The sequence below is a fragment of the Sebastes fasciatus genome, chromosome 22 (genome assembly GCF_043250625.1).
Source record: "Sebastes fasciatus isolate fSebFas1 chromosome 22, fSebFas1.pri, whole genome shotgun sequence".
In the NCBI taxonomy this organism is placed as follows: Eukaryota; Metazoa; Chordata; class Actinopteri; order Perciformes; family Sebastidae; genus Sebastes; species Sebastes fasciatus.
In genome coordinates, this window is record NC_133816.1 from 5,671,397 (window position 1) to 5,696,627 (window position 25,231).

The following is a 25,231-nucleotide window of genomic DNA, read 5'->3' on the forward strand; positions in this document are numbered from 1 at the left end:
CTGAGCTGATCTTTCAAAACAAACAAGTAATGAACAGTTCAAAAGTCAAAAACTTTTAAGTTAAAAGGTCACAGAAGGTCACTTTAACCTCAAGTTGAAACACCTTTTACTGTAGAAAGGGAGGAGTCCGAAATTATCTGGTGCTTGTCATTGAATTTTTAAGTAATTTTATTGTTTCCTTGTTGCCGTTCTGTGTATTTCCTTGTGTGTATTTGTATAAAGGCTCATGTGGGCATGTGCAAACTAGTTTAGGCTATAAATGCTGCGTATGTGGCATTGGTCCATGATGTATGCTTCCCCTTGTAAAAATATGAATTAAATAAGTGTAAGAAATAAAAAGTTAACACATTATAATGTTTATAGGTATACAAGGCGTTAATTTAATATTTTAAATTAGCAAAAAAAAAGATAATAAGTAAAAGTTCACGTTTACAAGTCTAACACTTTTGATTAATATATCACAATTAGGCACACCTTTACACTTGCCTGTGGCAACGTCACAATACCTTCATCGTTATAGGTGTGTGTCTACAGTATGTGTGTTGCTTGCGTTTTGTTTCGTCTATAACTTTATTGCTTTGTTGTTTATGTGTTTTCTTATCAATAAGATTCCATTTTGATTCCTAAATATCTGTTTTCTTTTTTAGAAAAAACATCTGTCCTGAAAAAGCCACCTCGTGATATTTAGCAGTTATTGTTTAGTTAATGATTTCTCAGGTGGAAAGTGGCACACAAATGTTATTCTCACCCTTAGTATGTCATTTAACTGCATATCCATGTTATAGCCAACCATACTGCTTCTTGATAACACTTCATGCAAAGGAGAGTCTTCCCCTTAACGGGCCTACCTGTTTCAATAAATGTCAAATTAAAATTATTACAACCTTCAATTTATACATCCAACCTGGTAACCATGATAAACAAATGCTGACTGTACGTAATGGAAATGTTAACCCTGTCAGGTCCTGTAATTGTCCTTTTGCTTTAAAGTATTTGTTCTGTGGGAGTGGACAGGTGTGGCCAGTGTCGACACCTTCGGAAATGAATCATCAAATGTGCCAAAGTCTACTTTAGGATTGTCAAATTGATTTGAAAAGAAAGAATTATGTCTTGTTCATCAGCTTATATATACTTAATATCTACTCATTTCTACGGCTATTTGATATGTGGACATAAAGATTACATAAAACACTCCGATCAGTGAGTGTGAGCAACTCTTTCCCAAAAATTGAAACAAAGGGAGTTAAATTATTATCAGTGATCAGTGTAAAAAGTATGCAGTGAAGAACAGATTATATTTTTAAGTTAGATGGGAAAATGAAGCTGGCTATAGTGCAATCTTGAGCAACTGTGGTGGATGGAGTATTCTGATCCTTTACTTCAGTAAAAGTACAATACAACAATGTGAAAACACTCCTTTACAAGTAGAAGTCCTGCATTCAAAACAGTATTTCATATTTGCAGTAAAATGCCCTTAAAGTATAAGTAAAAGTACACATTCTGCAGAAAAAAATAGCTTCTATTAGTGTTGGTTGATACATCAAAGTCTAAGTCTTGTAGATGGCCAAGGTGAAGTTAGTTTTACCTTATACCTTTTACCTTTTACCTTAGTTTAATCCAGTGGGGTCACAAAATAATTTCAAACAACGTGAGATGATTAATGAGGTAGGAAAGGAGAAAAAAAAAAAAAATTCTGATACACAAGTTTGTCTTAATTTTTCGAACATTAGTCCAAAAGTCAACATTAGTCCAAAAGTCTCTTTTCTGAAATAACGGATAATTTTACCTATTTGAACCTCAAATTTGTATTAAACTACGTGAGAAGTTTATAGAGGAAATGTCTCTTTGGTGGAACTGCTAATGACTCATAGACTTCTGAACCATGAGAAGGGGCCCCAACTAGATGCTGCTTTGTAACGGTGTGTGTGTGTGTGTGTGTGTGTGTGTGTGTGTGTGTGTGTGTGTGTGTGTGTGTGTGTGTGTGTGTGTGTGTGTGTGTGTGTGTGTCTTTAAAATATTAATCTGGAAAGTAACTAGTAACTAAAGATGTCAATGTAGTGGAGTAAAATTTGCAATATTTTTCTCTGAAATGTAGAAAGTAACATAAAATGGAAATAATCAATCAGTAAAGTAACTCAAAAGTATAACTTAAAGGAGAACTACACCCATTTTCAAAATTCATACATGTTTTCTTATGGCCTAAGACAGTCCAAAAATTATTAGTTAATATGAACAAATCTCTCCTAAATCAAAAAACTAGAGTGCTAAAACTCAAACTTGTGATGTCATAGGGTATAAAGTGTGGAGCTGCCCCATAGACAATGAATTGAGATGTTATAAATGACACTGTGAGCACCCAGGAAGATGTTCTGGGTATATGAGAACATTTTCTGCCTCACAACTGAGAACACTACAATAGAATAAAGCTAATTTGGGTATAAAAAAGAAAACACACATTATGTGGTTTCTAAAATCAGCCTCTCATTCATTATCTACGGAGCAGCTCCACATTTTATACCCTATGACATCACAAGTTTGAGATTTCTTTGGTTTCTGGCTTCGAGAGAGAGTAGCTCATGTTCAAACATATTGATCAAACTTTACAAGGCCATGGAAATAAAATATTCTTAATTTGGGTGGTGTTCCCCTTTAAGTACAGTAATGAAGTAAATGTACTTAGTTACTTCCCACCTCTGCTGGAGGGACACATGCTCTGTCTTCTGGCTGGTGACTTCTCACCATCATGACTCAGATATGAACAACAGCTCTAATTCAGTGTTAATCTTCCGTAAGAGATTATAGTGTGTAAATATGAATTCATATTATTTATATATATATATATATATGTATATATATATATATATATATATATATGAGTGGCACTCACAAAAGCAACATCCACACTGTTTACATGAAGAGCTAATGATTAAGAGCCATAAAGAGGTCGACGTTTCCTGTCCTGGATAGCCATCACCTTCTGGTCTAGACAGCTTTGAATCATTCTGTGTGATTCATTAATGAACCAGATTCTGCAGTCATGGTTTATTTTGTGTCTGTGGATCAGCAAGTTCTGGTAAACTGGGAATGGGACTTTACCATTTTGGCTTCATGGACATCACCTCATTTAGTGTGTGCATGAATAGAAGCAGTGTTTCGGCACGAGAAGGTAGCAAATTTAGACCCTGACGGTAGTTTTTATAATATTTCTGTTAGGGAATTAAACAACAGTTCCTTCAGTTATCATTTAAATGACTTCCATATGGTGTAATATTCCTTTAATGTCCTGATAGTTATATCCGAAAGTTGTATATCACTGTTAAGAATTTCCCAGTAAAATAACAGTAAGGAACTGGCAGCAGGGTTGCCTTTATGTTACTGTAAAATTAACATTATTATACTGTCGCTGAAATGTACAGCTTTGTACTGTTTGAACTGTTTTTTTTATTAATTTCACAGTATTTTAAATTTAATTTACTGTTTAAAGATTTTAATTATATAGCTGTTTTTCCCCTTTCTTTTACATTATCTTACTGATTTGTTTTAATGCACTATTTAGGTTGTATGTTTTGCATACATTTTAATAAAAAATATTTTTTGCCTAGATGAATAGACTTAGCAGGTTACAGACATAGGAATAGTCACACTACATACAATTAAAGGCACTCGTTTGGAAAAGGGCTATAATAGACTTGTTTACACTTTTCCCAAAATGTCTGTTTATAGCTACAAGCACAGAATGCAATCAGAACAACATGTGAGTGAAGAACAATAAAGCTAATTCACTGATTTTACAATCATGTACAATGTACAAGCTTCACATGTGCAGATCAGGTCCCAGAATTAAAAAAATACTGCATGAAACTGTTACTGATGATACTTTAGACAGCTGATCAGCAGTAAAGTGCTGTTTTTTAAGAATGCATTATAGTTCAGTTAAAAAACGGCCTATGAGCGTAATTTAACAGGTTTTTGTTTTGTATTAACAGTAAAGCACTGTTTTTTTTAGCAATAACAGGTTAATACTGTTGAAATGCTGCTGTAAATTAACAGCAATTGTTTACAGTGTACCTAAGACATATTTATAGGCTATTTTTACATTTCACAAACACATTTTACTACAGAATTACTTGTGGATTTTGGGAGATTCCTCAGTCCAAACCGGTTTGGACGGATCAGTGTGAACGGTGTCCCCGTCCTAATTAGGCCAATTGGATTCCTCGCCAGCGCCCAAAGGTGCAGGAAGCCACGCCAATCCCAAACACACCTACTGCTGCACTGTGAACCGCATAGTCATCCACTGAGCACTGAGTGCTGCTGTCACAGAAGTGGGCGGCGGATCGGAGGGCAGACTTATCTCTCACACAACCTCACAACTACTTTTACTCTGCTGACGCCTCCTGCCAAGACACATGGATCTGGGACCAGGACCGAGGGAGAGCTGCGTGTTACCCGGGATATCCAGTTTAACACACCTCAACAGGTAGGTGTGAGGATCAACGGAGGCTGGGCTGGAGGGAACAGGCCTACAAGTCTCTTCTCTCGGTGCTTTTGACTGTAAAGTGGAACCCTCTTCGTTCCTGTGTTTTCCTTTTTTGCGTAATTGAAGTTTTGGTCACGTTTCATGCTCGTTATTGTATAGTTTTCATAAGCTAGTCATGTGGGACCAAACCTACTGTAATATCAAGTTATTTTAAGGTGGAATAACAAGTTACTCTAAGAGGGAATATCAAGTTATTCTAAGATGGAATATCAAGTTATTCTAAAATGGAATATCAAGTTATTCTAAAATGGAATATCAAGTTATTCTAAGATGGAATATCAAGTTATTCTAAAATGGAATATCGAATCATTCTAACATGGAATATCGAATCATTACGCACAAACCTGTGCGTAATGGGTCTGTTTGGCTCTGCGTATTCAGCCACTCCACGTTTTACATGTCTTCAGTGTAATCTGCTCGCGCTCCTGGATGGACTGTACCACCTATTTTAAACCTGGGCCCAGGAAGGAAGGCAAGATGTTGGCATAGCTGTTGAGTTGAAAGCCCTGCTATGCCATCATATTGCCATTTTTCTCTCCCTTTTGCAGCACAAACAAACAAAAAACTACAGCTGAGGATTTGTTTCAAGTTCTCCATGGATATAACTGTACATGTTTACACTGAGAAATTTTCCAGAACGTTTGCTTTTTTTTAGTGGTTTCACTTTTGATTAAATTGTGGCCATTTTGAATCCTGTGCATATGTGATAAATGTCATTAAATGTAAAGAAGGAATAGCAATATTGTCTATAGTTACAATAACTTTAATATATACTGTGTATAATTTTTGTTTTTATTATTATTATTATAATTATTATTTAATTAAGCAGCCCCAAAAAAGGCTCATTCTGTGTGACTGTTCCTTTTTATTGTTCTCATGTTTAGCTAAATATTCAATTAACAGAATTGTCAATTGAATTTCAGTGGAATATATATTTTTAATGATGTCTAAATTAATTATTCTAAACAAATTGTATCTGCGATGCAAAACAGTTAATGTAACACTAATTTAATTTTTTTAAATTATTTTTTGCATACATGTAACATAGCCTGATATACAGATATTGTTATTGCCATATTGCCCAGCTATGTGTTCTCACATATGTTGCTATTAGCATAATGATAACAAAATAAGGCAAAATTATGATTTATGAAAGCTGAAGGCTGCAGAAGTTTTTCTGAAGAATAAGAACATAATACAATAAAATACACAACAAACTACTCTGTAACCCTTATCCAGTGGTGGAAAGTAAGTAAATGCTTTTACTCAAGTACTGTATTTAAGGGCAACTTTGATGTACTGGTACTTCAGTATTTCCATTTTATGCTACTTTACTCTCCACAACATGTCGGAGGGAAATATGGGCATTTTTACTACACTACATTTATGTATTTTACTAGTTATTTGTTTCGTGAAAAATATTTTTACACGTATGGTAGATTTATAAAATATGATGCATTGTCATAGATTTATGTGCCCAGTGGTATATAAAATCATTAAAATTTACTTCAGCTTGACCAGTTCCAACATTAAAATGCACACACATACGAGTTATAATAATCCAGTTATATGTATAAAATAATGAAACACTCTAAAAAGGGTCATTCTGCATAATGTCAACTTTTACTCTCAATACCTGAAGTACATTTTGGTGATAGTAGCCTACTTACGTACTTTTACACAACTTAAATTCTGAATGGAGGAGTTTTATTGTAATGTAGTACTTTTTTTGCTACTTTTACGTTAAGTTAAAAATTAAACTTCCACCACTACCATGCACATTTGCCCCTGTATTGTAGCCTTGCTATGGTTCTCCTAATATTGCAAATAATTTTAATAAATTTGATTAAAGGTTTGAAATGAAGGTTATGTTTTGTGAAAGTGTTTCTGAATGCTTGGCAATATCAATTGTATATGTACGTGGTAGTGTTCTGATTATTAATTCTAAAATTAACTCATGAATAAAACATAACTTTCACAAAATATGAGCTAATGTGTGTACAGTTCTTTTTTTTCTTTCAGTCTATACCTCCAAAATCACACTAGACACTCATATATTTCTAAAATATATTGAAATATTTTTGAAGTGTGATTTTTAATGATTTATTCATTCTGTCATTGGCTGGTACATTTTTTTTTAAAGTGTCAATCTATCAGCTTAACAATTTTAAATGAAAGTTTATTTATTAGTTGCAGCAATACAATCATTATTTACATAAAAAAAGAATTCAAATGAAAAGTAGTATATCAAACAGATAACATGTTCCTGTAGAGTGACCCTTCTGTATAACATGATGAACACCGAAAACGGTCATATGAACAGCTCTCCGAAGGCTTTGTGATCTAATGTTTCAGGAATCATGGCTGAATCATGGTTGAAAGGAAGGAATTAGTGGATGTGAATTATTATCGACTAACCCTTGTAGCGACCACGTTATCCAGCCTTATATAAACCAGACATTCATACATCAGTGACTGAAGTTGACCTGAGATCCATCCCTCAGAGTCGAGGCAAAAAAACGAGGAAGGCAGTAAGTACCAGGGAGGGACATAAACATAAAGAAGCTGTGAGAAACTGAAATAGGGCACTTAAAGTAATAAAAAATAAGTTGTTGTTTTCAGCATATGGTACAAGTTGAGAAAGGAGAAATACCACCGTGCTTATGGAGAATGAACACAGCCCCTATCAACTATTGGATGAATTTGAGATGTTATGAAGGTTGTCACCCATGAAGTGCTACAGGCCTGCTGAGATCATAAGGGGAAGATATTTACATTCAGTTTGGAAGTAATATTGAAAATATTAGGGCTAACAGCAGCAGAATTAAAGAGCCTGCTGGAGTGAAGTGGAAGTGGACAAGTCAGAAGATGTTTGGTCATGACTGATTTGAAAAATCTTACAAACCTGTACACTGTAGCCTAGGGGTTCTCAACCTTTTGTAACTCGAGGCCCACTTCCGATTGTTAAAACATTTCCAAGGACCACCTTCCCAAATAAATGATAAACTAGGCTATAAATGTGTGTTTTATGCCACTCTCAGGTGTAATGACCCACATAAATATTCAGCTTACCTTCACCCATCACTGCCTGCCATGAATCCAAAGTATTCAGGGTCATATTTCCTCACCACACACTTTTACTGGTTTCAAAAATTGCTTGATTTGTGTCACTGCATCTGTGACATATATGTCTGTAAAGAGGAGACTCGTGGGTACCCATAGAACCTAATTTCATTCACACAACTTGAGGTCAGGGGACCCCTTTGAAAATGGCCATGACAGTTTTTCCTCGCCAAAATTGTGCATAATTTTGAAGCGTTATTTAACCTCCTTCCCGACAAGCTACTATGACATGGTTGGTACCGATGGATTCATTAGGTTTTCTAGTTTCATATGAATCTTCAATCTAGCTTTAAAAGTGAGCCCACTATAACCTCTGAAATACAGAAGAGCGGTAAATCTAACCATTTGGCAGCACCTTCGCGGCCAACTAGGTGTCTCTCTGAGGCCCACCAGTTGGCCGCGGCCCAGGGGTTGAGAATAGCTGCAATAGACATACTGTTACCATAGACAGACAGACAAGTAAGACCCAGTGGTTGAGAATAGCTGCAATAGACATACTGTTACCATAGACAGACAGACAAGTAAGACCCAGTGGTTGAGAATAGCTGCAATAGACATACTGTTACCATAGACAGACAGACAAGTAAGACCCAGTGGTTGGGAATAGCTGCTGTAGCCAACAGTGTAGTTGTAGGAGTTAACTAGCTCCAGCAGATGGCAGTATTGCAACACGAGGAATGCAAGCTGCCGTTAAACCCCAAAGAAGAAGAAGAAGAAGAAGAGGAAGTGACGTCGGCTGATCCTTCCATGCTGCTTCCGCCTCCTGTCTGATTCACACACGCCTGTTGACAGTTTGAAGGCGGGTTGTCGGCTTGAAAAGCTTGAAACACGGGAAGTGTCGCAGGAAAGCTGTGAGGTAAGAAGATCTAATACATGTTATCTACCAAAGCAGCCGTGTTGAAGCTCTTCTGTGGTTGTTTAACTCTGGTGTAACAAGAAGTGTCCTGTTCTCTGCGATGTCCTGCTGTTAAACCTAAGCTAAGGAAAGAAGGGCAGCAGGCTGCAGGACTGAGAGGGTCCTGGCTTCCAATGAACTATTGGGTAGAAAGGTCATTGTAAATGGAGATTTTCTATTTCTCTGTTTCAGTAACGCACAAGATTATGTTTGAGGTTTCCACAATTTTCATGTTCATACACTCTAGAGACATTTTCTATTTGGGTATGTCATAGTAGAGATGTCTGGTCAGGGGTCAGGGTTCAGGGATGGGAGGAATGATAGAGGTAAACTCCAGCTGGTTATTATTGGACTTTCACAAAGTAGGGGGACTCATAAATAAATAAGAATATCTTTTTTTTTTTAATCTTTATTTTTATAATATGTTTATTGGGTTTTCTTATTTTCACAAACACAATAAGAATAAGAATAAGAATAAAAAAAACAACAACAAACAAACAAACACTGGTACAGCCCAGATGAAAAAAAAAATGTATATACTGTAGGAGGTCATAGGAAATAGTCCATAGTGCAGGGAAGTCACAGGATATATGAGTTCATGTTCAAGAGACTCCTTGTGAGATAATGGAGGAGAGATCAGGTCCAATATAATTCAGATAGGGCTGCCAAATACTGTGGAACTGGAAAAAATATATAAAATAAAAATAATAATATATATCTGGGGGAAAAAACACATGTTTTAAACCCAAGCAGCATAGACCAAGATATCCTGACTTTATAGTCTCTACTATGGGTCAAGCTCAAAAAAACACTGGGTACTACATTTCCCATAATGCAACCAAAAACATCTTCTACTCCTCATGACCTCCCCCCCCTCCCCCTCCCTTTTAAAATCTAATAAATTGGTCGATGTGGTCTTTCTTTGACTTTTAAAATCACAATATGCACAATCTGATTTTTTTTCATTTGTCCCAGTCTTGTTCTTTAGGAGAGAAAGCTAGAACCTGACTGATGCAGGATCCTTTAGGTTGATGACACTAATGTCAAACCTGATATTTGAAGACAGTCTGATAATAATATATTGGCTGATATAAACATAAACAAATAAAGAAAGCATTCTTATAAGGGTCCTTTTTAATTTATGAAAGAATTATGAACAAAGTATACACTAAGGTGGACATTTACATCTGAAAAATAAACTTGTCTTTGCTCTCTGGTTTCTCTATCTCTATTTTGGTACTACAATTTCTTGGTACTTATTAGCCAACAAACAGTATATGCCAATAAGATATATCTATGATAAGCTATCTGGTATACTGCAAATTTCCCCGCTGTGGGACTAATAAAGGATTATCTTATCTTATCATACCTTATAATGAAGAGAGACGAGACAGAGATTGGATGTGATTTTTTATAATTGTTTTGCTTTAGCCTTCTTATTTTAAACAGTTACATATTGTGTGTGTAAGTGTTTTTGTTTGAAATATTCCCATATGTGCCTGAGAGTTGTCCGCTAATGTTAACATGAAGCTGTTTTGTTTCACAGAGATGAACAGTGAAAACTTCAGCCTGTGTGAGAAGATAGTGTCAACCTCTTACATTCGACAGGGGAGCCAGGCGCGTCGTGGCCATGAGCAGCTCATCAGACACTTACTGGAGCAGGTAAAGTCTACAGCTGCCTTCATGTTCCCTCAAGGTTACCCTAAGGTCACTGTGGATTCATCCACTTTTCATGTTGTGTATGTTGCAGGGTAAGTGTCCAGAGGAGGGATGGAGTGAGAGCACCATAGAGCTCTTCCTGAATGAGCTGGCTGTGATGGACAGCAATAACTTCCTCAGCAACTGCGGTGTAGGAGAGCGGGAAGGCCGGGTGGCATCCAGCCTTGTGGCAAGACGACATTACAGGTTTGTGTTTGACATTTACTTCATAACGTCTGAAATACACGTTTTTATTAAAGGTCCACTCCATCTGTGTTCTTTTTCCCATTCAGCCGTTCGCACAAAGCAGTGGCGTAGGTTACCAAAGTGAGCTAATAAGGTTATGAATAATGTGAACACTAGCACTAGCTGAGTCAACGTTAGCTGTGCTAAGTTTGGAAATAACTGAAAAGGTTATTTCGGATTATTTGAAGTAGGGTTGTATGTATACTCCTGTGTTCTGTGAATAAAATTACTAATTTGTCAATGGAATCTGGTGGCTTTGGAGAGAGCGCTATAGCAGCATCAGCTCTTCCGTCAGAAAGGGCTGTCTGACGGCGAGGAGCAGAAGAAAACGTATTTTAGCCACCTGAAAAAATCAATATCAGTTTAATTGCACGCTATATTTTTACTGCTTTACCTCGCCATCAGACAGCCCTTTCCGACAGAGAACTGATGTTATTTATTTTTATTTAAAAGGCACCATGTACAGTTTAAAACATAAATGTCACCATTTGATGCACCGTACCAGATTATAGCTTTAAGGTAATTCACATCTGTAGTCCACTTGGCAGGTCATAACAAAGAAACATACTACAGAGTCATACAAGAAAGAACATACAAAACGCACAATACACAGCTACACACAATAGCACATCACAAAGTATACTTGTCAAGTAAAAGCAGGTCATATGAAGACCATGGAGTAGAATTAGAGATCAGCGAGTACAGAGCTGAGCAATTTTCAACAAACGTTATGTCGCTCTCTTCAAAGCCACAAGAGTCCATTCATAAAATCAGTGATTTTACCTCGCAGAACACGGGAGCTGTTGGTCTACCGCTGCATCAATCGGTTAGTTTGTTTGTGTTATTGTGTGACTTTCGGTTCCGATCTAACGTGGCGTCCACAGCAGTACATTGCTTGGCTTCCGTGCTGGTACTCCTGTCTACTTCTCCAAACTGGGAGCATGTTGACCGTCATCTAAGTTACTGTAATGAATAAAAACTGACTGTGGATAAAGATATATGTATATGTAGAAAGTCATCATGCAGAAACCTACGTCAGGTCACGTGGGAAGACCTTTTTTAGAAGGGCTTGGGAAAATAGCATTTTGACGTTATAACATACGTACTTTGACCAAAATTGTGAATGTTCGGATTTGAATACATAAGGAACACCACTAGGAAGCTACAGAATGATATAAAAACCTAAAAAAAAAATCCCAAAGTATTGGCCCTGCCATTTAAGCAAGCAGCCTAACTGTGGTAGATTTATTATTTTTGTCTGTGAGGTTTTAAACTTTACCAGCCACACAACATTTGAGCCCGACCAATACTGGCTTTGTGAGGCCGATATTGATATGTGAGAGTTAATAAAATCTGATAATAATAGACATCAGTTGTTTTTTAATATGAGCATTTTTTTATGCGGATCCCATGAATTTGGTAATTACTAAATTATGTGTTTTAGTGTAAAAGTGTGAAAAAATATCTTAAATCAAAGTCCTTCCTAGCCAACATAAACACTGAAACTGATTAATCTATGATATGTAAAAACGTTGTAACGGCCGAGCTCTACTCAACATAGTACTGAAGTATATTCAGAGGGTCTAGCCATCCAGATCTTCACTAGTGACCTGTGAAATATCAGATCTGAATGCTTCAAGTTTAGGAAGTTGTTTAACGACTCCTGTTGTGACATTCAGTTGTGTTGTGCAGGTTGATCCATGGCATTGGTCGGTCAGGTGACATCGCTGCCATCCAGCCCAAAGCTGCAGGATCCAGTCTGCTTAACAAGCTGACCAATTCAGTTGTGTTGGACATCTTGAAGCTCTCAGGTATGTGTATCTTATCATTCAAACTGAGGACATTACATACTTTGAAAGAAAATGTAATATTTGTGCCAAGTAATGTTTGAATTTTTGTTACTTTTTAGCCACTGAACAGTTGAAGAAAGAAGTGCTTTGACTAGAAAAAAAAAAGAAAAAGATTTGTAAAATTGATGCAGGACAGGCAGAGATATCGTGACTTTTACGCCCGAGCCACACTGGACGCGTGAGCAGTGCGTTGTGGAACCTCTTGCTTTTTAATTCGGCGCCCATGTTGACAGGTTAGAACTGCTACACAACCCGCATGAGCAGCGCGACTCGGCTTGGCTCGGCTGTTTGTCAGTTGCGTTTCTTCTAGAGATTCGAGGTCTTGCCTATTCTTTCCACGGTTCACAGCAAACATAGACAGTGAAAACGATTCTCTGACAGTATATTGACATCATACCAGCAACATTACTACAGTTTCCATGACGTGTATGTGTAGAATATGTCACAGACAAGGAAAAAAAATGTCCTATTTATTTTTTAACTTTAACACTTTCTGTTCTGTTTCAAAATATAAGGTCTCTAGCATTTTCTGGGGACAAAATGCATTAATTTGTTTTTTGAAGTATTTGCAGGACAGTGTTGTGGAACATGCAGTGACTTGCACAGCTCCATAAATAGAGTACCGGCTTTTAATCGTGGATTGTTACTATTATTTACAAATAAGCACGTGATTCTTAACCTTTTTCTGTCTAAAATAAATATAAATGACATTATGAAAGGCAATGTCAATGTAGAAACAAAGGGCTGGCAGTAGCATCGCCGCAGCAGAAAGGCTGGTCGTGTGGAAACCACACGCGTGAGAGACGCAGCAATTCAGCGAGGTAGCCACCACGCGCTGCTCATGCATCCAGTGTGGATGCATGTGCGTAAGTCCCTGCTATGGGTGAGGTTCCTACATTTTTCCATAATGCAACTCAATAGCATCGCTCATTTGACCCTCCTAAATGACCACTTCTTTCAAACCCCTCTCCCCCAGTTTGTAATGTAGGCTAAGTTTTAAGTCTCAAATCCAAGCTGCGATAACTCCGATGACACCATCAGGGTTATTATTATTTTTTTTCAAACTGCGTGTTTTGTTTCTTCTGAATAACAGGTGTCCGGAGCGCGGCGAGCTGCTTTGTAGTCCCCATGGCAACAGGAATGAGCTTGACTCTGTGCTTCCTGACCCTTCGTCATCGAAGACCCAAGGCTCGCTACATCATTTGGCCTCGCATCGACCAGAAGTCCTGTTTCAAAGCCATGATCACAGCAGGTGATAATGACATCAATATCCGATGCCCTGTCACCTTTACATCCTGTTCACAGACTATGTCGGTGTTAGAAATATGGCAGCAGATACTAGTTGGGGAATATTTCTGAAATAGTGCCATGTAAAGTGTGTTGAATTACTAATTCTGTGATGATTTCTGTTGGCATTTTCATCCCCTATGCTAGCTAGTTAGATGTGTGCTTCTTCCTCATAGACGCACACACACAATCGCTCATATCTGACTTTTTTCTCAGGCTTTGAACCGGTGGTGGTGGAGAATGTTCTTGAGGGCGATGAGTTGCGGACAGACTTGGAAGCAGTTGAGCGCAAGATCGAGGAGCTCGGAGCCGAGAACGTCCTGTGCGTTCACTCGACAACGTCCTGCTTTGCCCCGCGGGTCCCTGACAGGTAAAATCAGTTTTCACTTACCCCCCTTATAGGATTTTCTAGATGTCACAGTAGTTGATTTATAAATATAAATGAAGTCAATCATTCAGTATTATCATCTTGTCCTGTAGGCTTGAGGAGCTGGCCGCTATGTGCTCCAAACATAACATTCCCCACATAGTCAACAACGCGTACGGAGTACAGTCGTCCAAATGCATGCACCTCATACAACAGGTCGGTACCACACATCTCTCATTTGTACTTTTTGAAGCGGTAGAATACTTGTGCTTGTCTTCACTTGTAATTGAACTGGATCTCACCTCCTGAATACAAATGTATGATTTGTAGGCATCTTCACTGTCATCATATTGATGACAGACATGGCATTTGCTTAGTGTTTTTTTCTTGGCCGTCTGTCATCAGGGGGCCCGTGTCGGAAGAATTGATGCCTTTGTGCAGAGCCTGGACAAGAACTTTATGGTACCAGTAGGTGGCGCCATTATCGCAGGTTTTGATGAGTCCTTCATCCAGGAGATAAGCAAGACGTACCCTGGTGAGTATTAACTATACTATGGCTGAACTACATAAAGTGAGAATATATAGGTTATTGACAAAATAATAGATAAGTGCATGTGTATTTAATTGTTTTATTTTATTGCAATGCTGACCTCTATATATGACTAGCACTTCACATTTACAACTGTTAAAATGTGATGAATTTAGAGATATGAACCAAATAATGAATGAATAATTCATGTTGTAAATCCATGACAATAAAGTATTAACGATACCGCTAGGGCTGCAACTAACGATCATTTTCATCGTCGATTAATCTGACGATAAAATATAAAATGATGAAAAACGTCGATCAGTGTTTCCCAAAGCCCAAGATGACGTCGTCAAATATCTTGCTTTGTCCACAATTCAATATATTCAGTTTACTGTCATAGAGGAGGAAAGAAAATATTCACATTTAAGAAGCTGGAATCAGAGAATTTAGATTTTGGAAAAGCATTACACTGAATTGGTTAAAGTCCAACCCTCCCACCTATAAGTTATGGATTCAAAAAACTATTGGGCATATATGAAATGGAACAAATAACTCCCTCATTGAGGCTTCAAAGACCCAAATCCATTAGGAGATGGAGTCCAGCACACAATACACAATAAATTGAGGTTTTCTCTTTATATATTTTCCCTTTAGGTCTGATCTTGTTTTGTTTTTGTTTTTCACAATTTTTTTTCTTTCTTTTCATCTCTTGTATTGTATTATATTGTATATAAGATAAGATATAAGATTCTGACGAACCATTCAATGCCAGCTTATGACCGTTTTTGATATTCAGTTCTACAAACACATTTTGATCTGTTCTCAGTCAGAGATTTGATACCCATCCCAAGCCGTCATCCATGGCTATACAGTTTCTTTTAGTCAGTGCAAGTCCAGTTCTGAGCAGAAAACTGATACCTGGTCTACCATAGACATACATGAAATGCTTCACCTTAACAGCCACCTATGCTTCTGTTATTGTTGTTAAAAAAGGAGTGGATATTCATACCTATAATTAGGTTTTGACACACTTTTTCAGTCGATTCTGTCTAGTTTCTATTGCTGCTTAACAAAGTCACTTGTTGGCCTCCTTTTGTCCAGGTCGAGCATCAGCATCACCTTCCCTCGACGTCCTCATTACCCTTCTCACTCTGGGAGCCAGCGGCTACAAGAAACTCCTGTCAGAAAGAAAGGTGAGGGCACACATCACCTTATAACGCCGGATACAGTTGTTCACATACTTCAGGTGCAGGGTGTGATATCTGCAGGATGCCTCCAGATGGTATGATAAGAACAATATATGAATTGGGATAAAAAGAAAACACAATGTCAGTCTGAATATGTTTCTGTGCGTGCTGTGTCAACGTCCCCCCCCCCCCCCCGAAGACTGAAAAGAACAGCTTACATAAGTTGTATTGAATTGCAGTGGATCACATGCTATGACTGTGTGTGTGTGTGTGTGTGTGTGTGTGTGTGTGTGTGTAGCTCTATACCTGCATTCTGACTGAGTGATGAGACTTTCAACTTGCGTGAGCAATGAGCTTTGTAGAGGGAGGACTGTGCTATAGGAAGATAAAAATGTATCCAGAAGTTTCAGAAAACATCCCCCCGGTGGCTCCCTGGTTTTAAAGCAGACTTGCTCACAATGCAGCATCCCCCCCTCTTCAAATGGTATAGGCACTGCAGCATTCTCACACCTCCGAAACTGCTCTACCACAAATGTACTGTAAATGTACTGGACTATACGTGTGTCTGTTGATGCTCAGACCTCGGGAAGATGCGGAAATCAATTACTTTAATCTTCAGAAGCTGGAGGAGGAGGACATTTTTCAGAAGGGACCTCGGATAGTTTGACATTAGTAAATAACAATAAATGTCCTAAACCTAAACATATCATACTCACAGGATGGCATACAATACCCAAAATGCGATCTGCGTGAAACCAACTCCGTAGCAGAAATATAAATCTAGGAAATACCTCTGGCCTCTCGCATGACCCGACCCCATCAAGGCTTATTGATTTCTCTCGGTCCACGTTATACATAATTAATGTACAGGACCAGTTTTCCATAGTGTCTGCAGAACTGAGTGATTTCCTCACCTCCCCCCACAGGGTTCAAAAAGCTTTAAATAATTCAGGCATTTCATCTGTTGAGATTCATTTACAGCCTCATGGAACCATTTTGAAGAAAAAAAAATGTCTAGATATCGCAAAGAACCAGCAGATGATGTGTTGTTTTTTTTCGGTTAGGATGGGGTTAAGTCTTCACACACACACTTATTGTCTGCAGAGTCGTAGCCGTCCACCACTTGCACCCCTCTTCTCAAGTCACCCATTGTTATTAGAGAACAAGGAACACTTAGAGACACTTGACATCATCGAAAGTCTGTTTGTGTTTGACTCATGACAGAGAAAATATTTTTCCTTTCTTGATGTTTTCAAATTAGGAAAGTATGAGTCAGCAGTGTACGCAGTAGACACACACACTCACTGTTGCAGAGAGCAGATCCTGACGCTTCACTGGGGAATCTGGCGCTGGTAGCCAGCAACAAAAACACAGCTATTTGTTGTCGTGCGGCTGCAGAACATCTGTGTGCATCGCCCCTTTATTCAGAGTGTTCCGCACACTGCTTTTGAGACTCTGAACCAAACGCATTTTGTCAGCACATTTTAAACACGTCGATGTTAAAATCTCAGGATAAAAGCATGTGTTCCTCCTCCCCTGCCTCTCTAATTGATCCCAGAGGTGGATGTGTGACGGTCCTGGCCGGAGAGGGAGAGGAAGTGGACACACTGCTTGCGCCAAAGCCTGGAGGGGAAACGCACACAGTCAGGCAAATGAGTAAAAGGGGTAAGGGAGGGGTTTGGACACTGACCGGTCTGCTTGCGAGTAGATTTGCTTGATTAGCAAAAAAAAAAAAAAAAACAAGGCTTCTGCTGCTAAAAAAACCACAGTAGCAGACTGTGAAGAGGAGCATTGTGCTGCTATTTATAGTTCTTTCACATGGCCCCTGCTCCCTCTAGTTCTGTCTCTCCATGCCTCTTCTCTGTGTCTGCATGTCCTGCAGGAGATTTATTTGCTCCTGGCTCAGGAGCTGAAGAGTCTAGCCTCTGCACATGGGGAGAGATTGCTTCACACCCCACATAACCCCATTTCACTAGGTAAGCTCAATGTACTGGCTACAGACCAGCAGACTATATTTGTATCCATTGGTTCATTTTGAGTGGTGAAAGCTAACATTTCTGATCCTATATTTCTTCATTTCTTTAATCCTGGGTATTTAATCTAATCAGTTGTATATGTGTGTTGGGTGTGGCACCTCTCTTCCTCCAGCCATGTCTCTGGATGGTCTCCAGGCCGAGAGCGACAAGGCGGTGACTCAGCTCGGCTCCATGTTGTTCACCCGGCAAGTGTCAGGAGCCAGGTATGCAAACTTAGAAAAAGGGCCGCAATCTGGCCTGGAAATGGAAACATGGGGAGGGAATGGAAAACAAGTGTGTGTGTGTGTGTTGGGGAGTGATTCTACTCATCATAAAAGTCAAAAAAAGGTTTGTCTGCATCCGCGTTGCCAGAAAAAATGGCCAGTGGAAGTCAGCAATCAGCCAGATGGATCTGCTGAATCTGGTGGAGCAGAAAACTACTTTAGATGATTAGACTGCCCATCCTAGGAGGGCCGCCTCCCAATTTAACGTCATGTTTCCATTACGACCCACAGAGCGGTGTTGTCTCCACTGGGACAGCAGGCACACACGGTGTTCTCTCTCCCACTGGTAGTGCTTTTTCTTAACAGGAGGGAGGAGGATTTGTAAATCCTTCATTGTTGCCTTTTTCTGCCTCACGGCTGCAAAAATACCAAAAATGCTTTTTGTTTTTTCCGGTTTTCCCTTCAGTGGTTTTTGACCGAGCACGGGTGCATCTAAATATTTTAAATATCGCAAATGAATGATTTATTTGTGTCATTATGTCATGCTTGTTTTTGTGTTGTTCAGATTTTAATGCACTCATGGCCTCAAAGAAATAGCCTCCACACTTCCTCCCTCTTGATTTCTTGAGTATGTGAGCGTTTTCCCATGGGTCAGAGTGCAGCCGCTTACTCAAGTCTTTTATCCCCGTACCTCTGTCGCATACGTAATGAGATGCATCGACTTTTAAGATTGATGCTACAATGACACGCATTGATCTTTCTAATTTATTGCAGGATGTGATGCGAGTTGATTTTCTGAAGTATTTTCGGTGCTAACTGTGAATACTGTGCGAGGGAGCAGACTGTTTCACATCAACGAGTTATTAAACATACAGTATTAACAGAGATCTACATCTTATTACAATGCTACCATAATGGTCTCTCTCATTCCCATAGTCCTAATAGCTAGCCAGTAATTGATATTATCAATATCAATTATTATTAATTTCACATTAAAGTGTGCTGACGGAGGTGAAATCCTGCCAAATTTCTGCGGCATATGTATTGATATTTTTGCATTAAGTACAGCTTATCCCTGCATTTTTACGTATTTTTTAAATTTCTCATTGTGTTACTGTACATGCCTCTGCATGTTATCATTTGAATTTTAAATATATAAATAATATCTAGCAATATTGCAGAGTTTGACACTTTGAAACCAATTGCAGCTCAAACCGGTTTCTCACTTCAAATGTTCACCTCTGAAACACTTTAAGGTTGCAGTACGTTGATAATTCCGCACTGCCTCGTGTCACGTTCATTTAAAACATAGAATTGTGTAAAGGAATTTACTTTCCTGAATGAAGCTTTTAACTTTGCAAAAACAACAACTGGCGGCAGCTGACTTACAAGGTAAACCTTTCTTGTAAGGATCTCAAATGACACAATAAATCACGTGATAACCGCCGATGATTTACCCGGCCAGTTCGGATGTCACGTACGATCTCCATTAAAGAAAACTTGCTCTTTAAAACTGCTATAATCAATATTAACAATCCAGTTCTGCGCTCTGCAGTTCCCCTCGGTTCTACAGAGCTTTATAGCGTCTTTCAGCTCATTGTCATGGTTTTCCGGTTTGCGCTCACTGTTGTTCTATAAGATAGCAACCAGCTGATGAACACAGTGGAGCATTTCTCAGCTAAAGAGACAGATATTTCCCTCTGGAGTTGGTGGAGACAAAAACGGAGCTAAAAGGAGAGTGAATACTGGCCTTACTTTCAGCAGGTGGCCAGAAACACGACTCCGGATGAATGCTAATGTTTCTGCGTGTCTGCTGGATGTGTAAAGACTTGTTTGAAATCCTAAAAACACAGTATTTACAGTGGAATTTACATTGCATGTAACATCAACGGTAGCATTTTCTGTATAAGTGAAAAAAGATCATCTATGAAAAATTCTTGTAAGTACCGCTTTAAAGTTTGTTAGACAGTGTAGACAGTTATGTTTCTATTAAAAACAAGCGAATAGAGTTTGTTTGCTAATGTTTAGTTTAGTGAATATTGTAATTGAATGCCTAGGGTACTGTCTTCATTACAAATGATTTCTGCACTCTCCTTTAAAGTCAAATGATTTTGTTTAAATACTAGTTGTTGTCAAGTGAATAGCTTAAACTATAGCCAGGTCATAGATGTAAAAAATATGAAATTCTAGTTGTATCCCGGCATGCTAAATGATCATTATCGTACCACATTATCCTTGTTTTTCCACCCATGTTTCTAGAGTAATACCGCTGGGCAAGGAGCAGACCGTAAGCGGACACACGTTCCACGGCTTCATGTCTCACTCCGAGGCATACCCCTGTCCTTACCTTAATGCTGCCTCGGCTGTTGGCATCACTCGGGAAGACGTGACACTGTGCATCAAAAGGCTCGACAAGTGCCTGAAGACCCTGAAGAAAGAGGGAAGTGCGGCAAAAAGTAGTTCCCCAGTACTCCCGCCGTGCCAGGACGACACTACTAATGACTGAGTGAGCTGAAATAAAAAAAACTTTTAACAGACAAAGTAGACAAAGTGATTTCTACTTAGTTTGAGCCGTCTGCCTGCACTTCCTTCTTACCCTGATTTGAACTGTGTCTGTGTGTTTTGAATGGCACTTGCTGATGGATTATCAATCCAGACATTGTAATAAGGTCAAAGCCTTGAGCTCAGCAGCAACAGCTGGGGATGAAACTACGTGCAGGTGTTCATTACAAACAAATATGACACACGCTGATGTCACTGATTAATTCCCTCCTCTGAGAAGGTGTGCTAATTAGTCAATATTCTAAAGACACAAACTGCATACAAATTCTTCACGGGAGCATATGGTTGTTCGTCACTGATCGGAAGTTAGACCAAAGCATCCGCAAAGACTTGCGTTGTTGAAAATGCTTTACTTTATTATGGAGTTTGGACTCAACATAGATTATGGATCAACTGTTTACAATGGCCTGTACTTCCTGTGTGTCATTTCTCTTCATTAAGCTCCTTAATATTACTCAACAGAGCGGTTATGGGATGAAATATTCTGTAAAGAAGCCAGTCTTAGCTTGAAAACAATGCTGGAATGTAATCAACTGTGATTCCTCTTTTTCTTTGCTAATGTTTCTTTTTGTGACACATGGTTGTGTATACTTTGTGTACATTCTAGAGCTGTCAAAGTGAACGACTTAACCATGTCATACTAGCGTGTCGCAAAGGATGCTAAATAACACCCCAAACTTATGCTCAAGTTTGTCGAGGAAAAATTGTCCTGGCCATTTTCAAAGGGGTCCCTTGACCTCTGACCTCAAGATATGTGAATGAAAATGGGTTCTATGGGTACCCACGAGTCTCCCCTTTACAGACATGCCCACTTTATGATAATCACATGCAGTTTGGGGCAAGTCATAGTCAAGTCAGCACACTGACACACTGACAGCTGTTGTTGCCTGTTGGGCTGCAGTTTGACATGTTATGATTTGAGCATATTTTTCTATACTAAATGCAGTACCTGTGAGGGTTTCTGGACAATATGTGTCATTGTTTTGTGTTGGTAATTGATTTACAGTAATAAATATATACATACATTTGCATAAAGCAGCATATTTGCCCACTCCCATGTTCATAAGAGTATTAAATACTTGACAAATCTCCCTTTAAGATTTTGAAGAGATAAAAAATGTGGGATTAATCTTGATTAAATATTTGAATCGATTGACAGCCCTAGTGCATTCCTTTTTGGGAATACATTAGGCTCTTCCACTCATTGATATATGAAACAATATCGCTTTAGTATGTTGTGCTATGTCTTCTGCAGTGTGATGTAATGTGATACAAAAGCCGTTGAGCCATTATCTCCATTTGAAGCCAGTGTATTGGATGAGATCATTTACTTTCAGGGTTGTGGAAGCGATCGCAAGGAACAGATAATCAATTAAGTACACTAAACATAGATCACTCCTGTGTTTAGTAAAGGAAATGTTCACTGGACTTGCACTGTATGTAGCATTAACAATTTAAGAGAGATGTAGTTAACTGTTATACTGTATTTTACTGTTACACAGCATAGGATGAATTTCAGTCAGAGCTTCACCAGGAGAATTGATCTTTAATCAGGTTTTCTGAAGTCTTTTGTCTTATTCCCTCTGCTCTCCACTCTGTCATTAGGAAGCAGGGCAGTTAGTGTCCCGAGGCACAAAAATAGACTCCTACTAAAACCTCACTGACTGATGACTAATCTATATTTCGATACTACGCCGTCCAAGTTCTTCCTGCGCCCTCCCCTTCATCTGCTGCAGATTAACAAGGTTGATTTCTGTTTGAAATGTAGATGCATGTTCTGGTAGTTCAAACACTCATATATGGATCAGAACTGGATGCACCAGCTGCCATAGTTGCTGCGTGTGTGCCGGGCCCAGGTGTGCTTGGGTTTAGCAAAGTGTACAGTCAGCACATGTTGGTTTGCATGTGTAGCTATAGCAACAGCAGAGCCAATCCACCCGAAGCAGCCTTTGAAAGTGGACCGGAGTCGGATAGATGAGGGTGCTGTATCAGCACACTTTCACTGTTCCCAGGCTGAACTGAACCATTAACAAAATATAGTGGAAAAACACTGACGGCCACGGTACAGTGCAGCACTCTGAAAAGCAGAAGTGGCATTCACAAAACGGCTGTTTTCTCAATGTTGGCTTCTTTTGCGGCGGCAAATGTTGCTTCAGTCAGAATTTAAGGAATCACGGCTGTACTGTAGGTGATTTAACTGAATTTTGGAACGGTACAGTTGACAAGGACGAAGCTGGCTGCCTCTTCATATGCAGAGTTGTTTATTTTTTATTTATTTTTTTGTCTTTCTCTTCTCTCTCCATTCCCTGTCACCAGCTTGCTAGGCTTTCACATGTTTTGCTGAGGTTGCAGAGTTGCTGTGGGGATCGAGAGAGTCAGACCCAGTTTTTTTTTTTGTGCTTGCCAATTTTAAAGGAACCCCCCCGCTCTATTGATCAAGTCTGCTGCAGTGTGTAAATCAGAAAAGGGCTGCCACTGAGAAACTTGCACACGGCATCAGTCTTTTTTTTCTTTTTCTTTTTTATGCAATCCAGTGTCAATCATTGCAATACAGAAACGGCTTAGGTAAATCAAACAGTAGAGATTATGGGGAACATTTATCCTCAGCATTTAAATCTTAAAATGGCAAAATACACTTGCAGCCTCGTGTTTCCCTTAAACCCTAATGATTGCTTACCTTCATCCCTCCTCACCAGAATACACTAAAATAAAAAATATTCCTCCTAAATCTGCACTCCACACACTCAATCATAAGTCTAAGTACCCCAGGGATGCTGCTGGATGACAAACAGCCCCTCGCTCCTGGCTCTCAGCAGCTGCCAGGTAGAGCTCAGTGATGATGGAGAGCCAGAGTGGCACAAACGGGGCCACAGATTAACGGACCTGTTACCAAAAAGGTCACAGTTTACCAAACTAACAGGGTCATGGTTTACCATACTAGTAGCAGTATAGGGACATTGCACCTGGCTGGTATATAGGGGCCAGCCTGCTGCTGCCATCAAGGCAGCAGCTTCTGATTAAATACATGTGCTGTATGCTCGGAGCAGGAATAGCAAATCAGATACAAGGATTTAACCTGTCTATACCCAATTGTTCATTCGATCTACAAAACGTTTGTAATTATTTTTTTAAGTCTGTTTTATATCTCCAGTAGCAAGTAACATGTCAAATTAAAAACAATCTAATATATTTAGAATATATAAAAAAGGGGTGAAATAAGAGAATTGGGTGGGGTTTGGTAGATTCATAAATATTTAAGAGGAAAACAGAATTTCTTTTGTATCATACATACTATGATTTTTCCAATTCTTTTTTATTGGGTTTTTTTTGCAGACATGGAAAAGGTCATCATATCAAATGCAGAACATAACTGAGTGTCCGTGACATTAAATACAAACATAGAAAAAGGACCCACCCCCCCCACCCCATGTTGGTCTTGGTCACACAAAAGAAAAAATAATAAAGAGAAAAAATGTCAATTTTTTCATGAAATTGCTCGACAAAACCATGAAATATTCTGGCGTATGATCAAAACTGGAATGGTTGTTTAATTTTGGTGTGTGTAAGTTATTTTGCTCTGAAACGCCTGCAAAATAAGGCAATGTGTATATTTATTCCTTTTAATCTCTCTCCAGTATTATACTGTGCATGTTTTGTCATTGATATATGAATTTTGTTGCAGGTAGACAATGAAGGTGTGGCGATTTGATTGGCATGTATTTCTTTATTATTTATTTTTTAATTTTTTTATTTTAAAACTACATATGCTGCATTGCTGCTTATATAAATTTGATGTGTCCTGTCATGGCACATGAAACAATAATTAACAATAATTCTCTTCAAATTCAAATAGTAGGCTATTAAACTATTAAACACATCACTACAGATAATGTACACTTTATGAATAGATTTTATTTAGTATAATATGTGATAAGGCAACACAATCCCAGCTTTTAAAATAAAGGAGGACAAAGCATTTCGCTTGCTCACATCACAAAATACATAGGAATAGTCTTCTTTAATGTGATGTGAGCCAATTAAACAAGTGAAATGCTTTGTCCTCCTTGATTTTGAAATCTGGGATGTGCTACCCTCTCACATTTTTAATGCTTATTGGACTTTGGGTCACTCCACTGTGAATCCCATTGTTGAAGTGCAGCCTCCTTTACCAACAACATAAGCTTTTATTTCGATTTTGAGTAAAAAAGTGAAGGATTTTCACTCCTATCTTTCATTCAAGTTCCACTTCTAGCTGTTTAATCATACCTTATGTTGCTGCAGGTGTCCCTACACATAGGCTACATGCATCCATAGTGTATCCTTTGACTGCATACATGCATGCAGCCATCAGATAGCCAGAAGCCCTTAACCAGCTGAGCAGAGGAGCTGTCCATGGTGCTGCAGTTATGATGCGCCTCTGAGTTTCTGTATGGAGGAGGGGTACTGTACACTTTACTGTAGTCACGTTTCCCTTAGCAACGATATATCATGAAGAGACTTTCATGTGATGATCTTTGATTGCAAATGTTTTGAACACACCCACATATTAAAACCAATAATATGGGACAAAATTATGCCAAAATTGGCAACAATGTAAAAAAAATTGACGTCATTCGACGTTTATTTTTGGAAAATGCTTGCCTGACATAATCTTCTAATAAAATAAAACTTGAATAAATTCCACCTAATATTAAAAATGTTTTGA

General features: G+C 38.6%; 1 protein-coding gene across 1 annotated transcript; it reads left to right on the forward strand.

Annotated features, from left to right (window-relative positions):
* The first annotated feature begins 8,385 nt into the window (after positions 1–8,385).
* Positions 8,386–21,830, forward strand: sepsecs (Sep (O-phosphoserine) tRNA:Sec (selenocysteine) tRNA synthase). The gene is made up of 12 exons (XM_074624732.1): positions 8,386–8,519; positions 10,105–10,220; positions 10,309–10,463; positions 12,195–12,313; positions 13,446–13,604; positions 13,856–14,009; positions 14,120–14,222; positions 14,412–14,541; positions 15,640–15,731; positions 17,608–17,701; positions 17,874–17,964; positions 20,224–21,830. Exons 2-12 carry the CDS (start codon positions 10,107–10,109, stop codon positions 20,468–20,470), a joined length of 1,458 nt encoding a protein of 485 aa, XP_074480833.1. The 5' UTR covers positions 8,386–8,519; positions 10,105–10,106; the 3' UTR covers positions 20,471–21,830.
* Positions 21,831–25,231: the final 3,401 nt, after the last annotated feature.